This window comes from Typopeltis vanoorti, chromosome 23 (genome assembly GCF_054136105.1).
Source record: "Typopeltis vanoorti isolate ZY-2024b chromosome 23, IOZ_Tvanoo_1.0, whole genome shotgun sequence".
Classification (NCBI taxonomy): domain Eukaryota; kingdom Metazoa; phylum Arthropoda; class Arachnida; order Uropygi; family Thelyphonidae; genus Typopeltis; species Typopeltis vanoorti.
The window spans coordinates 16543563-16560497 of record NC_143571.1 but is presented as its reverse complement, the minus strand read 5'-3'; the positions used below and the strand labels follow the sequence as shown (position 1 = coordinate 16560497).

The window sequence follows — 16935 nt, the reverse complement described above, 5'->3', positions numbered from 1 at the left end:
AGATTCCCATATATATATATATATATATATATATATATGTATATATATGTAAACCTTATTAATTTTCCTATTTTTATATTGACATTTTTAATTCTCAATCTTTGGATATAATTTTTTTGTTTTATAATGTAAAATTAAGACTTGCAAAGTGGGGATTATCCAACTGAATTCTGTGAAATTATGAAATCATCCCCTCCTTTTGCATAAGCAAAACTAATGCTTGATGTTCAAATTTGAACAGAATTCAGATAAATATCAAGTTTGGAATCGTTCTTAAGCTCACTGATTGTTCATAATCAACAATTTTGTTGTAGATAGTTGCTCATTTCTTGTACTATGTCAACTTTTGATCAGTATTTACTTCAGCAGCTACAACAATTTAAAGGCTCGAGTTAGATAGCTAGGGAAAAAAAAACTCTAAAAGGCCTTTTAAGAATGCAGAGAATTGAGTATGGCTTCTGACCTAAATGTCCAATCTCTTTTTTGCCAGTACATTCCTTATAGGTATCTTCCTGGATACTGAATAAATGAAAATGAACTGGTAGTTTGGGATTTAGCTGACCAAACTATTCTATATTGACTTGAAGCCAAGAGAGCAGTATTACAGCATGATAATGTCATGCTGCATTGGATGTCACCTGGGTAAACAGGGCTCCTACTTCTTAGCAGTTAACCTGGGCACAGTAAGAAGTCAGCTACTAGACAAACATAAGCAGAATCCAAGATAAGTACATAAATGTACTTATCACCATAAAATAAGCAGAATTAGTAGAGAAATGACACATTGGTATAGGTATTACCAAAGTAAACTGGTGATTATTCTGAATTACCAGTTGCTGTCCTAGTTGTCAGTGGTTAGCATATCTGCTCTCCAACCAACAAAGCTTGCTACACATGGATGTCAATGATTGTCTAAGTGGGAGATGAATTTCATCGCTTGGTGTGAGACCACCATCCTGCTTTATTTGGAGGCGTATAGTGGCTTGAAAAAGTTCCATGTTTGGTCTCTAGATCAGGGTTTCCAGAATATGTAAAAATATTTTTTTAAAAAATAAACTTAGTACACTTACAGTATTAATGCACAATAGACTTTTGCAACCTTTCATGAGTGGAAATCATAATGTTATCAGAGGAAAAGGATAGCATAGCTATAGTATTAAACACTAAATATAAAGACAGTCTTCTTAAAAGGTGGCAATTTAAAGTGATGTGGTCAAATATCAAAATCAATATTTGAAAATTGTACAACAAGACTTGGGTTATGAGGAAGTATGGGAATTTTAAATCATTCAAGAAGACAATTGACAAAAAAAAAGCTGGCTCTTGTTTAAGATTCCCTTTTAATAGTAGAAAATCCAAACTTTTTTGGGAAAGTTTGGATTAAAAATCTATTCATGGTGTGGGCTAATTATTAACACCATGTTCCAACAAAAACAGATGAGAACAAATTCACAAGAAACAATACTGTTGTTAATAGCTGTATCTTCATGCTGGTTCTGAATGAGTACACAGGTGATTTGAAATAGGAAATGATTATTTTTGAAAAAGATAAAAATTAAGTGCCTGTATAGCTCATTCAGTATAGATCAAGTCTTTGGTTGGAAAGACTTGAATATTTTGGGGACATTAACCTTTTTTATCAGGCTTTCCAACTTTGGAGGTGAGTTAGTTGGTCTTATGCAGAAGTGGAAGGATTTTTACTAGAAGAATGCATGAAATCTACAGTCGTAAATTTTTTTTATATGTTGTCTGCTACAGTAATGGCCTGTGACAGGCCATTGAGCCTAATATGAAAGGGAAGATGGAATGAAAATAATTTTCTTATCGAAAATAATTGTTTTTGCGATGAATTATAGACTCAAATATTCAAAAAAAAAAGAGAGAGAGAGAGTGGGTACAGGAAGATAGTTTAATGTCAAATCTGAGATAATAGGATGCACGTAATCTCCAGTTATTTATCGTCTTTATGGATCTCATGCTGAAAGTAGCATTAAAGCTGATAGCAAAATTGGAGATGTTAATATCATCTTTAGTTTTGATAGACCATATATGCAGATATTCTATTTTTGAATAAATGCAGTACAAGATGGCAAGATTCCATATTGTGATGAATAAAATAACTGCTATAACAGACTCTTGCTTTAAATCAGCACTGAAGATTTATGAATATAGGTAGACATGAAAATCAACATGAGCTGTATCTTTAATGGAGAACATTTATGACAAGTAAATATAGGTAGACGAAAAGAATCAACTGAATGAATTTATATGGAATAAGAGTGAAATTAGTTGAAATGCTAAACTGTGCATAGGATAGTATTTAAAGCATTATTCAATTATGGGTTTCACAATTGTACTTGAACTATTTCTGAACCTAGAAGTTCATCCAACTTTGTTCTGTGCTTGTGAAACTGGGACCACATACTGCAGCATTTGAAACCCTCTATTCAAAATTTAAAAAAAAAAAAAAAAAAAAATCATCTAATGCCTTTTATTCTCTGTGGTGGTGTATTTACACCTCCATTGAGCCTAATATGAAAGGGAAGATGGAATGAAAATAATTTTCTTATTGAAAAGAAATGTTTTCAAAATTAATTGTTTTTAGGTGAATTGCAGAGGTGTATGCAGTCCATTTAGCCCTATCTAACTTCTAGAGAATGAGTGGGCAGTTCAGTCTGCTGGTAGCCAATCAGATGGCTGCCAGACTATCACTGATTATATACATCATCCAGTGAAGAGAGAGAGGCAGCTTACAAATGGCCCCATCTTATGCTCCTTAAGTCGAACACTGTTTTTAATGTCTGAAATAGTGTGGGTTCTACGGTAGATTTATTTGAGTGTACAGAGTAAATGGGGTGAAAAACCTCAGTTTCCTGGAGAAACCAGCCTACCATTCCAGAGATACTAACTCAGAAACCAGTTGAAGAAATGCTTAGAAAAAGTTTCTCTAGTTGTCAATTAGAATCTAACTTAGAATACTCTTTCTTTGGGCAGCCTTAAGTGCCACTCCCACTGAGCTACACACTTTCTACTCAAAGAATTCTAAAAGATTCACTAGAAAGATACCTTACTAATGTAAGCATTTTGACTAAAGCTAACTGCACGATTGTGTCAATGATCACTAATCGTGCTCCACTGAGTGTCAGGTGACCTATCTATCAGATACCTGGCTTCCAAAACAGACCTTTGAATGGAAGTAGGATCAGAGAACATTACATTTCTTCATATTCGATAACATTGAATATGAAGAAATGTAATGTTGGTTTAAACAATCAGGAAGTTAAGATCCTAAATTGAAATGGAGAAAGGCCATGTCTGTGATATCTCAATATTTTGAAATTGCACATGTCACAGACTGACATGGATGAGAAAAGCACATCCTATCATTTGGTTTAATGCTCTGTCAGGTTCCTGGAAATGCATTATTGTTAATTGGGCATCTAGGCTCACTAGTAAGTCATTTGTAATGAACACTCATTTGTCACTAATAAACAAGTAATGAAACTTGTTTATTAGTGGCTGCCAATAGGCTGTTCTATAAGAGTGCAGGCAAATATTTCTTTTGGTGATAAAGGCATAGCCTCGTCACATTCTGAAGAACTTGTTCATTTCCTGTTTGTCTCCTCTCAGATCTAGCAAACCTTGTGACTATTCTCACATTAGGATGGTGTACCCAAAATCTCAAGGAGCCTGTATGATATACAGAAGATAACAATGTATTTAATTGGTGACCACTCCCCACATACATGTGGAGACTCCCTTCACTTTCCATAGATCTGTTTCTGTATTATGTCTTTTTCTCTACTTTCTTGGACCTTCTACACTGCTGTTCTTCCATTTTCTCTAATCATTTAAGAATTAGGATGGCAACACTATAACACCCTATAGTGTTATACTACTAACATATCCAGCAAACTTCATCCTTTCTCCAGTCCATCTGTTCTTTGAACCCCACCTCCCATATTATTTATCCAGTTAGGTACCATGTCAAGTCTAAGAAATATATTAATAGATCACTTTCCCCCCCCCCCCCCCTTCTCCTTAATCACTTGTTCACGCATGGTACCATTATGTTATAGTTCCTTGTGACCCTTTTACATTTGTGGGATCATTATTTAAAAAAACAAACAAAAAAAACTAGTGTATGGACAGTCAATCTCAGGCAGTATGGTCATTTAAATAGAATGGGGAAATGAAAGTTATATTTTGTGAAAATGGTTTATAGGAAGTTAGTAAACTAAACATGATACTGTCAGTATCCTATATACTTGTTTGAGGGTACAGATATAATTGACATAATAATTTGCACAGTTCTTTTACTTCCACACAGAGCTTCAAAGTCTATAAGAAACCATTACTGATGAGGGCAAAAGAGAAGCTTGAAGAGCTGAAGGTTGTAGTCACAGTACCATTGTGTTTAGTTTATAACAGAAATGGAGACATAAATAAATGCCAGTTCTTGCTTAACTGTACTAATGAAAATTTCTACAGGAACAATGTGGAAGCTGATAGTAGATGAACTACCCTCTTTTGGACTGCATTGAGAATCTTGATTTTTAGTGGAATGGAATGATTTCCTTTCATCCATATGGATGGTAGGGGCAGCTATGCTACCATACTAGAGAAGTGACTATGAGCAAGGTGGTTTTTCCCATTGCCTTCCTTGCCATGCTATGTCCTATGGCTGTATCCTGTATATTCATGGGGCAGGTTTGAAAAACCCCAGATAAACGCAGAAACTCCTGCTGTCCATGCCCAAGACCAGCTTACTTGGCTATGGCTGAGGAAGATCCTTAAGCTCCTCACGTCGTTGACGGGAATCAAACTTGGGACACCCTTTCCCCAGGCATATGGTTGCGAAGCACAAAGCCACTAATGTAAGCAGTATGCCAAGGGCAAGTGTCAGTCTCAGGAGAGACATCTGGTTTTGACTGAGCCCTATCAGTGGTAAGAGCTGAGCTCTTCTGTGAGCAAGAGTTGTTTTTGGCAACATTTAAGGTGAATAGGTTATCACTCCCATTGGAGGACAATATGAACAGTTTAGGTCATTATAAAGATGCTCAGTGATTGCACACTGCGCTTCATAGGAGGAGAAATCCAGGCTGTCATTATCGGCAAAAATGGAGAAGTTATGAAGAGTTGGTGAAATAACAATGAAAAATTATTTCATTATGATGGCACAGTTTGCCTGAGAATCCCTTTCCATGCTATCAATCTTGGAGATGTTGAGAGAATGAAATGCAGAGGAGAAAGGCTTAAGTTTATTTTCTTAAACTCGTAATTTTTATAAGGTAACTTATTCACAAATTTACTTTTTTAAGAAACTTGATCATTAATGAATTTTGTTTTGAATAAAACAAACACCATTGGGAAAAAAAAGTTCTACAAATTATAAGACCTCACCTTATGACATTTTGATTTACGACAATTTTCAGTTATGACCCGTTCCCATTTATACAATCTCACATGACTGTTTTAGCAACATAGTATAAGTCAGCTAGTGGTACATAGTTTTCATGGACTCAGTTTGTTTACTTCATTATGTGCTGCATTTGTTTTGGTGTTTCACAGATACATTTTAGGAATACTTTTTTGCAAATTTCTGAATTGGCAGCTTTTTCAAGTACAAGGAGAAAAAAATCATCAAACATATTCTACTAAGGAATTCACTAACAAACAAATAATACAGAATGAAATATTCCTAAATTATTACCTTAGCTGAATTTAATACAGATTATGTATATTACTGTATGTATTGTATTTTGAGTGGAAAAGAACATTTCAAATTTTGGAGACGGGAGAGATATTGGCTTTAATGGAAGAAGCTAGAAAATTATATAATAGCCAGGAGAGCATTAAAAATATCTGCATTCAAACTTTACTGTGTGCATGTACCACACACAATAAATGCAGCTTTGCTAACACATGGCAGTCCTGCCATAACACTGGATTGCAATGTTGGTAGCATTGAAGTTGACAAGATTTCATTCAGAATAGGCCAAAAGTGTTTAAAGCATTTCTTGCTTACTCTGAATATTATCAGAGGTTACTTTCGCTAACCTTTAATACTTAGACCTCTCAATAAGATCACTGTCTATATATATCCTTCCCTCCTTAGTCTCTTATACCTCTAGCCTTCCAGTCAGAGACCCATATTCTTCCTCCTCAACTCCAATTTGATGTACAGGGTGTTTATAATTAAAGTTCATATTTCAAAAGGCTGTAACTGGGTAACTACTCAGCAGAATGATTTAACATGTGTGTGCCAATGGAACTTTATTTTGGGCAAAAACCAATGTTAGTTCTGAAAGTTGCCACTATGGCAATACCATAGTCGGCAATTCAAAACAAAGGTACACACTATTTGTTGTGCTGAACAAATAGTGTGTTATTCGTTCAGCACAACAGGTGTGTAATTTTAACACATTGCCAACAACTCAGTTGTTGGCATAATAAAATTTGTTTAATCCTTTATCCAAGTGTGAGCAAACAAAGTTTGCACCTGAAAGTATCTTCAGGACTGGGGTAAGATGGTACAACACCAGGGCAACTCGTTGCAAAGGTGGAGCAAGCTACCAACACTCCTATCTCAGTATCTCCTATAATGCAAAACACATCTCCTTGCGGATATGTCTAATGTTATGCATTAAGGCTCCCACTGAAGAGACCTCAATAAAGGTCGAAACTAGTCTGGGTAGTTGGCCCTTCCCTTAATGCATAACATTATACATTATGGGAGATAGTGAGATAGGAGTGTTGTGAGCTTGCTTTACCTTTGCAACGAGTTGCCCGGTGTTGTACCACCTTACCCCAGTCCTGAAGATACTTTCAGGTGCAAACTTTGTTTGCTCACACTTGGATAAAGGATTAAACAAATTTTATTATACTCTAACCAAGTGAAAAATAAACTTTCAACATCAGTTGTTGGCAATGTGTTAAAATCGCATGTCAACCACAGAACAGAGTTTCACTCAATGTCTATATGGCTTGTAATGTTGGTCTTCAGGTCCACTAAGTTGGCTATGTGTCCACAACAGACGTCTCCACAGCCAAAAGTCTCAGAGGTTCAGATCCAGTGAGAACACTGGCCATATTCTACAAAAATGGCAGCAGATGATTCTGTCCTTGGTAAAATTTGGCAGTAAAAGGTATGAAGTAATCAACTGCTTGACAGGGATGGCAATATGAGTATGGGTACCATCCTACCTGAGGGGGGGACTGCTGATTCCAGACACCAATGCTGTTCGTGTGTTGGAATCATCTGATTGGCTGAGAGAAATGCATATTGCTAACCATTAACAGTACAGGTAACGAGACCAACAAGACTTGACCTCCTTGAAAAAGAAAGGTCCAAGTGACTTTTCTTTTTCAATGAATCAATCTGTCAATGATATGTTGGTTTGTGGTTGCCCAAATTCTGCAGTTGTGCATATTCATAGCACTGTCCAGATTGAAATGAGCTTTGTAAGTTCAGAAAATATCCATGTTCAGTCCAATTCAATCAAGAAACTGCAGGGCAAATGGTTCTCAGGCACCCCCCCGTCGAATTAAGCAACTGCTGAATGTCGGAAATCTTGTAAGGATAATAGTGCAGAATTGACTTGACTTTGAACTGTGTAATATGCTGCTGTGGCTACTTCCACAGTTTGACATCTAAGGAAGCTTCAAATTTCCTGATCATTTTGTATAAACCATTTGCAGTCATAGGACCTGTTTTTAATTCCTTTAATGTTCTGAACGTTAGCAATGCTATCAACGCACAGCTTTTGGTGATGTGATTTAATGCATTATCTGCTCGCAGACAATGAACTGATGCCTTCTGCAGCATCCTGCTTTTATGGAAGCTTCTTTCGAGGCTTTTGTCATTTGCATAAATGGTACAGTCAGCATTTCACTGCATACCGCAGTATCATACATAATTTACATGTGTTGCCCTAATGGCAACTTTTAGAACTAAAGTTGGTTTTTGTGCAAAATAAAATTCCATTGTTGCACATGTTAAATATTAAATCATTCGCTGAGTAGTTACCTAGTTATATCTTTTGAAATGTGAAGTTTAATTATAATCACCTGTATACTTTGCCATTCAAATATACCATATATAGTAATAGCTGTAGTAGATTCAGGTAAAGTGGTCTGAGAATTTTAGTTTGGATTATATTTAGTAAATTTTTGAAGACAAATGTGGAGGATCTTAAAGCTCAATATGAGCATTACAGTTCCTCAAGTGGAAGAGTACTGTCATTAGCAAAACTAAAAAAAATGAATGCTTTAACCAAAATTCATGATGCTCCTAAAATATTTACAATTGAAAAGAAAAATTTTTACTTTTTTTGCTCATTTGTTATTACCTAGTACCCACTCTAAATTACATACTGTTTAGTTCTAATTAAAACTTGAGTCAGGTTTTCAACATTTATCTTCAAGAAATAGTAATGTTAATTGTTATTCTTCTTTCTTTAAGTTTTTTTTAAGGGGTCTGCTCCATTGCAAAAATTGTTTAGCATTTTCTTTTATATTGTAAATATTTTAGGAGCATCATGAATTTCAGTAATCTGAACTATTAATATAGTGTTTCTTGCTATTTCCATACCTCTTTTAACCTTGGCTATATTAAATTCTCTGTTTAAAACTTACTGTAAATTTGTTGTTTTCAATGGTCACTTCCATAAATCAACTTCACTATACCAACATGCTTTTAATATACTACAAATTTTTAAAGTAATGCCTTATTTCATACCAAAATATGCTATAACACCTCAATATCTCTCGTAAAACAAGCACTTAGCTATAGATACAGTATAAAAGACGAACTTACTACATCCGTAGGAATAAAAATAAGCTAAATTATCTTTTAGGCCCCAAAGAATGGCAAAATTTCTCTAATAAATTATAATCATTAATAGTGATTGCTGTATAATAGAGAAACATCATAATAAAAAATGGGAAAGTCTTGCAAATTCATCAACCCCAATAGCATGCCCCCCCCCCCCCATTCAATTTCTTTTTGCCCAAAAAAGTAAATGCTTGATTCGATTATAAATTTATCTAACTACTGTCTGACCACGGATGCGAGACCCCTTGACACCTGTGCATGGCTGAAGGCTAATCCATTCCATTAATAGGGTAATCATGAATGCTTATTATTATGTTGGAAAATTAGCTTTTTCATTTATGAAAAGGCTATTTTTTAAAGCAGTAACTATTTTGCTTGGTCAACAATTGGAAAATTTTATGAAGTACATGATTTTGCATGTTGGTGACAAATTCACACATCGCCTTATTCCTTTCTTCCCTTCAACATGAATTGACTTCTTGGCACAGCCAGAGTTCTTGCATGTGTGGTTGGACATTACATGTTTATAAATTTATTTAACTACACATTGTTTTGGGATGAAATAAAAATATTAAAGGTCTAAATTTTGCTATTCCCCCAAAAATTTTCCCTTATAAAAGAATACATTATTGAAGCTCAAACTAGAAAGTGATCCAAACAAAGACATCTTTTTCAAAAAGATAAATATCATAAATGGTAAAATAATTCCTGCATAAAATCTCCCACCGCTACTTTTATGTGCTCCAAAAATATGGGGAAAAAAATAACCCAGACATTATCATTAGTAAGGCTGATAATGAGATATTGCTATAATAATAAAACAATTACCATAATAAAATTCTTGACAGCCTGCTCTTAAGAAAAATGTATATACCAACTCAGAGAACATAGATAAATACATTGCTAAAAAAATTCCTTATTTAAACTGTTCCCCTACTATTTTCAAATTAAAACACAAAAACCAGGCCATCTCATAATTTCATACATGCTATACCACAATAACTGCCTTGTCTAAATTTATTTCACTTCTACTAAAACGATTAAATAATCAAAATTTATGATAAAAAGTACTGATCAAGTGTTCCAACATATCAAGAAAATATTCTCCCAATAATATTTTTTCTTCTTTAGATGCTTCATCTCTGTATGCTAACATTGATATGCCCCCAAACCTGTAATATTATCCATACCTACTTATAAATGGCTAATCCTTATTGGAACATACTAAATTATCTCCTACAGATGGTCTTTCTCTAATAAGACTAATAATCACAGCAAATTATTTTAAATACAATGACCAATTTTTGGTTTTCCCATGGGCCAGAACATTAGTGGTATACTCGCTGAACTTTTTCTTGCCCACATAGAAACACAATTTTTGCTCCCCTCTCTGCCATTTAACATCACTGATTACAGTAGACATATGATGTATTGTGCATCAGAAACTCAGATGCTATACAGAAGTCAATCCATTTAACACACCTTTGAATATGAAGAAAGTAAAGCCACAAACTTCTTGAATTTGACCCTTTTAGGTTTGATCATAATATCAGTACCAAAGTATACCAGAAACCTACAAGCATTGGAAATTATTTCACTTCCTGTCACGCTTACTGTATCAAAAAATCTGATGTTAACACACTTCATTAACACTTATAAATATTCATCTTCTGCACTGCTTTAAATCAAGATATTATTCATCTGAAAGATATCTTCAACTCTCAACAATACCCCATGTAATTTAGACTTGGCTATTTACTTAACCACAAAATAATGTGTATTCTCAAAGCTGCATATCAACACCTTGTAGAGTTTTAAAATTCCCATATTTCCATACATGAATAAAGCCATAAAACGAATATTCATATTACAGAATTGTCTTCTACAAAATTTACTAAAATGGAACTACAATAACTAAGGCCAGTATGCTACTATGGCATAATGTAGTTTGCAAGTTCAACTGCCAATCAGTATGCAACACCTGTTATATTGTTCCACCACTCATTCTATCAAGTCTCACTTAATTGAACACTGCAACATTCCCATACCTAACTACCTATTTTCCACCACAAAGAAAAATCACACCAGAAACGATCAAAATCCTACCACTGAAATATCCTTGCATGCAATGCAATCTAAACATACTTCTGAAATCAAAGATTATCGATTTCCAAGAAAATGAATCTAAATTATGCTGTTCTGAATCATTAGTCATTAGAACTGCACAGTGCTACAAATACCAAGACCATATTTAGTATCTCCTTCGTGGATTAAACCAATCCCCCTGTACTCTCAAACCAACTAAACCTCTCCTAACACTTTGTACAAAATGGCCATGCAACCAACTCAGTTTTTTGCTTTATTCATCTGTTGATGTTTTCAACATAACAAAACAGCCAGCACTCATGTTTATTGCTTACTATATATAAAAGATTTTTTTTCATTCTCAGTTCTTTAAAATCCGAAGATTACAAATTCATCTTTTCAGTTTTAACTTTTTGTCATTGGTTTAAAATTTTAGTTTCATCATGTTGTCCTACACATTATCTGGTAACCACTGCTAATTTGCATACCACCTCAGCTCTAATATAGTGTTTAGTCAAGTTTTCAATATTTATGCCGTCAAGTCATAGATATGTTAATATTCTTTTTAAACCTTAGTAAATTCAACTGAAGTCTTTTTTAAAAAGTAAGAAAAAAGTCTGCTCCATTGCAAAAATTGTTTAGCATTTTCTTTTATACTATTAAAAAAAATGTTCTGAGTTCATTGAGAGGTCATTCATACTAGGAAAAAGAACTGTCAAAAATACTGACCAAGAATGTTTTGACATTGGTGAAGATGTGTGGGAAAAGAAAGTTGGCAATCTACTTGCAAAAAAAATAAATAAATAATGATAATAATAATAATAGTCGAGATTATATTTATAATAGACTGGTCTGGCACTGAAGATTAACACTGGAAATGATCAAATTCCTGATATCTGCAGGGAAAATGTACAGAATAGTATGATTGTGCTACATGAAAGTTATCATTTTCTTAATGACTTCCTATCAACAATTTTCCTCTAGATTAGTCTTACCTGTCAGGATTCCAATATTGTCAGATCTTATATTTTAGTCTTCAAAAGCATTTCTAACCTTCATTTGCATTCAATTTGAATGATAATACCATCTGAGATGAGATCTACTCACACACCTGTGTGCTAACAATGTCAAGTCATTCCTAATATTCTTATTTTTAATATCATTCTCCTATGGATCTCATATTTTCACTCAATTTTTCTTGGAATCCGTAACTGTGATCTCATTTAATTCGTAACTGTGATCTATCTTAACTCTTTAACAGAGTTAAGATAGATGAACTTTTCCAATTGTAACATTAAGCCTAATGTCATCTTTATAATGTGATATAAGAGTGGAGATAATGTGCACCCTTGTCTCACACCTAATTTTACATCGAACCACTTTCCTGTATCTCATAGCAGCTGACTCAGATGTATACGTTAAAGATTCAATGTGTTTTGCTTTATGGGAGATACTAAGGAAAGTGATCAGAGCTTACCCCACCTTTACTGCGAGTTGCATCAGACCTGAAAATACTTCAGGTGCAAACTTGACTTACCTGCTTGCTTGCTTACTTGAGAAAAAGGATTAAAACCAATTGCTTGGTATCTTTAACGTTATAGTATACCCAAGGTAAAAAGCTGTGTGTGTATATATATATGTAGAAAGTTTTTTACCTTAGGTATAATATATGTTAAAGATACCAAGCTATTTTAAATATAAACCTGGTTTTTTACTCCATTTCCCAAGTAAGTAAACAGACAAGTCAGTCAAGTTTGTGCCTGCAAGTGTTGCAAGTCTAGCTGACCCTGCACGTAGTGCAAGTCAAGGCAACTTGTGGTAAAGGTAGAATAAGCTCTGATCACTATTCTTAATATTTACCCTTAATGCAAAGCACATCTCCTGGAGAAGGTGCATGATGCTATGTATTAAAGGCAAAACCAGTTATGTATATTTAAAATAGTTTGGTATCTTTAACATATATTATACCCAAGGTAAAACCTTTCTACATCTATCTCTCATCCTGAGATTTTTCTTTAATAAGGTCAAAGCACCTGGTAACTTGTTTGGGTAAAATATTTATATGCTCTGTATTACTTAAAACTTCGTATTTCTTATCCTGGCTCCCACTAACGAGACCTCAATAAAGGTCGAAACCAGTCTGGGTAGTGGCCCCTTACCTTTAATACATAGCATCATACACCTCCTCCAGGAGATGTGCTTTGCATTAAGGGTAAATATTAAGAATTGTGATCTGAGCTTATTCTACCTTTACCACGAGTTGCCTTGACTTGTCTGTTTGTTTGGGAAAATGGAGTAAAAAACCAGGTTTATATTTAAAATAGCTTGGTATCTTTAACATATATACACACACTGTGCATTGCTTGATATAATGTTCCATTTATCCCATGTAATTGTAGATCTTTAAAAAGTCTTGGTATTTGTCATGGCTTTTCTAGATCTATAAAACTTTCAGTTACTCGTTATATGCTCATGATTTCTCAGTGTTTTAAGCTGAAAATGTGATCTGACTACTATTTGGCTTTTGGTTTATTTAATACAGAACATAATTTGGAAATTCTTAATCCTAAATTGTGAACCTTTCCTCATCCATTCAGTATCTAAGTAGATGTTTACTAATGTGATGTACTACAAGGAGTGGGGGGGGGGGGGAGGGCTAGATCTTCGGTCAGAAGCCTAGTCAGTTCTGAATTCCTTAAAAGGCACGTGGAGATTTCTGGTTACTAACCCTTGACACTTCAGTGGTCCTCATCTCTCTCTCTCTCCAGATTCTTTCTTAAGAGGTATTTAATTTAGAGTGTTTTTCTTATCTTCAGAATTTATGTGGGCATTCTACTACAGAGATTAATGAAGGCTTTGTTCAAGGATATCTATTTTGATGAATAAATGATGGTAGCATTGAATTAAGATATAGGACTCCAAACTTGGGAATCTTATCAAAGTTTTGGTGGGAGTAACTCTCCCACCAAATTAAAAAAAAAAAAAAAGTTTGAATCTGAATAAAAAGCCAATCCATTGTTGCGCACCAGCTTTTGAATTGATTGTGCTCTGATCTGTTAAATTTAAATCGAAACATCTGCATTAAATTTGTGTTGATATTTCTTACTGCCTTAACTTGCAGGCTGTAATATGAATTTTATATCACTTTGATTTGAAACAATCACTACCTAAGCCCTTGGTACACTTGGATTTCTAAATTTATCAGAAGGTAATTTCTGAGTTGCTACTGCTTACAGAATTAATTTTTTCACTGTATCATGATATTTTGACAGTTTGATATATTTTATTCTGACAAAATATTTGTATATCTGAACAATTGTAAATTGTTATTGGAATATATTAAGTTATTTTGTGTTAAAGTTCAACCATCAATTCTGTTAATAGCATTAAAATGCAATTGTAATATTACTCTAAAATTCAGATTTTTGTTTTCTGTGTACAGATATTTCTGAGGTTCTGAAACTGAAAACAATGGCCATGGTGAGTTTATTTAAATCTTCTTGGTCTACTAATTTTACACTTAAATCTGAATTTAGGATTTTAAGGCTAGTGAATTTTGTCAGTATGTTGATGGTTGATTGATTTAATTGTAATTAGTGTGTGGAATTGTGTGATAAGACTTTGGACTAGATGAGATATTACACATAAGGATTGTACAAATATTTTGAAAAGTAGGATGAATAATCATATTAAATGTAAATATATTTTAAGAACATTAAGATATTAAAATGTGCTGCAAGAAGAGTAGTTTTCTAATGTTAGACATTAATTTGTCTTGTCAGTTACCTTAGACTAATAAAACAGAAAATCAGTTTGATTTCTAGGATATCAGTTCTGAACTGCTGCACTAGTTTTGTTCACATTTATTTCTGGAGTGATGAGGAAAATTTGACACTCCTATCAAGACTTGGAACAGATGGAAAAAATTTCCAAAATCTTTCCCAAGACAGATTGAGAAAATGTATGCTAAAGCTTGGGAAAGAAAAAAGGACAATATTTGAGGCATAAGCCAGCGATGTTTTTAGATACAAGTGAAATATTATGTAGGATATTAAGTACTGAGAGAAGAGAGGTCATCTGTGTGAATAAGGAAGCAAAGTGATATTTTGCAGCATGCGGTAGTTGAGTGGAATACATTGTAAATGTTTTAAGGGCGAGTCATGTGTATTGTGGACTAGTTCTACCAAACCAGGAATGAAAAAAAGCAAAACATTTTGCTTTTTTAAAATATATAATTTTAATGAGATTATTTGTGAGATGTCCAGAAAGAGCACATCCTCATCTGCTGAGGATAGACTTTTAGCTCATATCATGAAATTGTTGATACATCTTGGAAAAAGAAATTCTCATTGAGCATAAACTGAATTGGGATTAATTTACTAATTAGTTGCAATTTGCCATGTTGTTGGATTTTGACTAATGATTGAAATCACATTTTTGGGGCCCTACATAGTATTGCTTAGTTTCATATCTTGATATTAAAACTAAATATATTTTAAAATATTAAAATCAATGCTGCCAGAAGAGTAGTTTACTAATGTTATTCATTAATTTGTCTTGTCAGTTACCTTAGACCAGTATTTCTTGACCTGTGGTCCGCGGCGATGGGACAGGTGGTCCACAGGCAGACTTAAATTAATTAAATAAATATATATATTTTAATTATCTCCACAAATTAAAATTGAATAAGTAAAAATTATTGAAATCAAATGGAGACTTAACAACAACAAATATCGTCAAATGTTCAAAGGCGGAAGCAGTAAAACTATATTGTTGTTCACTTCACCCTTTTTATTATTCATCATTCTGCTGCTAAATTGTATGGCAGAATGACAATAATAAAAGAGGGGTGAAGTGAACATGTGTTATCCTCATTTCAACTAATGGCTTGTTGTTTATTGATTTCTATTATTGGAGGTTTCCCTCCTTCAACCAAGGCTCGGTATATCTTGAGAAGTGTAAGTGATACTTGGACAAAGTGTGTTCTGAGTTAACCCCAGTATTATATATTTTTTGGAAACGTTTTTTAATAATGGAAAAGTGGCTTAGAAATAAGACTTGGAAAAGAAGGACAAATGAAACAGGTGATGCTAACCCTAATTTTGATTCAAGTGTTGTAATGGAGAGTAAATCTGATACTATTAAAGAAAAAGAAACCAGCAGTTCAAAGAAAAAATACAGTAGGAAATATAACAGTTCATATTTGGAATTCTGGTTTACTTGGTGTGGAGATGAAAGTGAACAGAAACCTCAATGTGTTTTGTGTTATGAAGTGTTCTCGAGCGAGTGCATGAAACCTGTGGAACTGCGACATTTAGAAACTAAACATTGTGATGTGAAAAATAAGCCAATTGAATTTTTTCAGCAACGCTTAAGGACATTAAATCATGGGAAAGATAGTTTCGCCCCTGGGTTCCATTAATAGCAAGGCACTGGAAGCATCATATCTCTTAAGTTTGCGCATAGCTAAAACAGGAAAATTTGTTACTTCCAGCTATAAAAGATGTGGTAAAAACAATGTTTGGCAACAAGTTACTAAAAGATGTTGATTTGATTCCTCTTTCAAATGACACTGTCGGTTGCAGAATTGATGATATGGAAGGTGACGTAGAATCTCAGTTAATCGAAAGAGTTAAGAAGAGCCCTTATTGTGCGTTGCAAATAGACGAGACTACTGATGTTACAAGTGATGCACAGTTAATATGCTACGTAAGATATGTGCATGATAACAACATTCATGATGATATTCTGTTTTGTAGAACATTGCTATCCCGAACAACTGGAGAAGAAATATTTCACACTCTCAATAATTACATAATACATAAAGGATCCAGTAGGAAAAATGGATAGGCTTCTGTTTGGATGGAGCTTGTTCCTTTACAGACAGGCATAGTGGGGTTGTTTCTATAGTCAAGGAAGTAGCTCCACATATGAATTGGGTACATTGTTTCATACATAGGAAAGCATTAGCCTCCAAAGGAATGCTACCAGAATTTAAAACTATGCTATATAAT

At 34.0% G+C, this 16935-nt stretch overlaps 1 protein-coding gene across 3 annotated transcripts in view; it reads left to right on the top strand.

Moving 5' to 3' along the window:
* Positions 1-16935, top strand: part of LOC150093655 (uncharacterized) — a 234499-nt gene that overhangs the window by 65238 nt on the left and 152326 nt on the right. For all 3 annotated transcript variants that reach the window (XM_090412701.1, XM_090412703.1, XM_090412702.1), the window contains exon 3: positions 14364-14401. In XM_090412701.1, the coding sequence (XP_090268827.1) occupies positions 14393-14401 (9 nt within the window). In that variant the 5' untranslated portion in view covers positions 14364-14392. The remainder of the gene's footprint in view (positions 1-14363; positions 14402-16935) is intronic.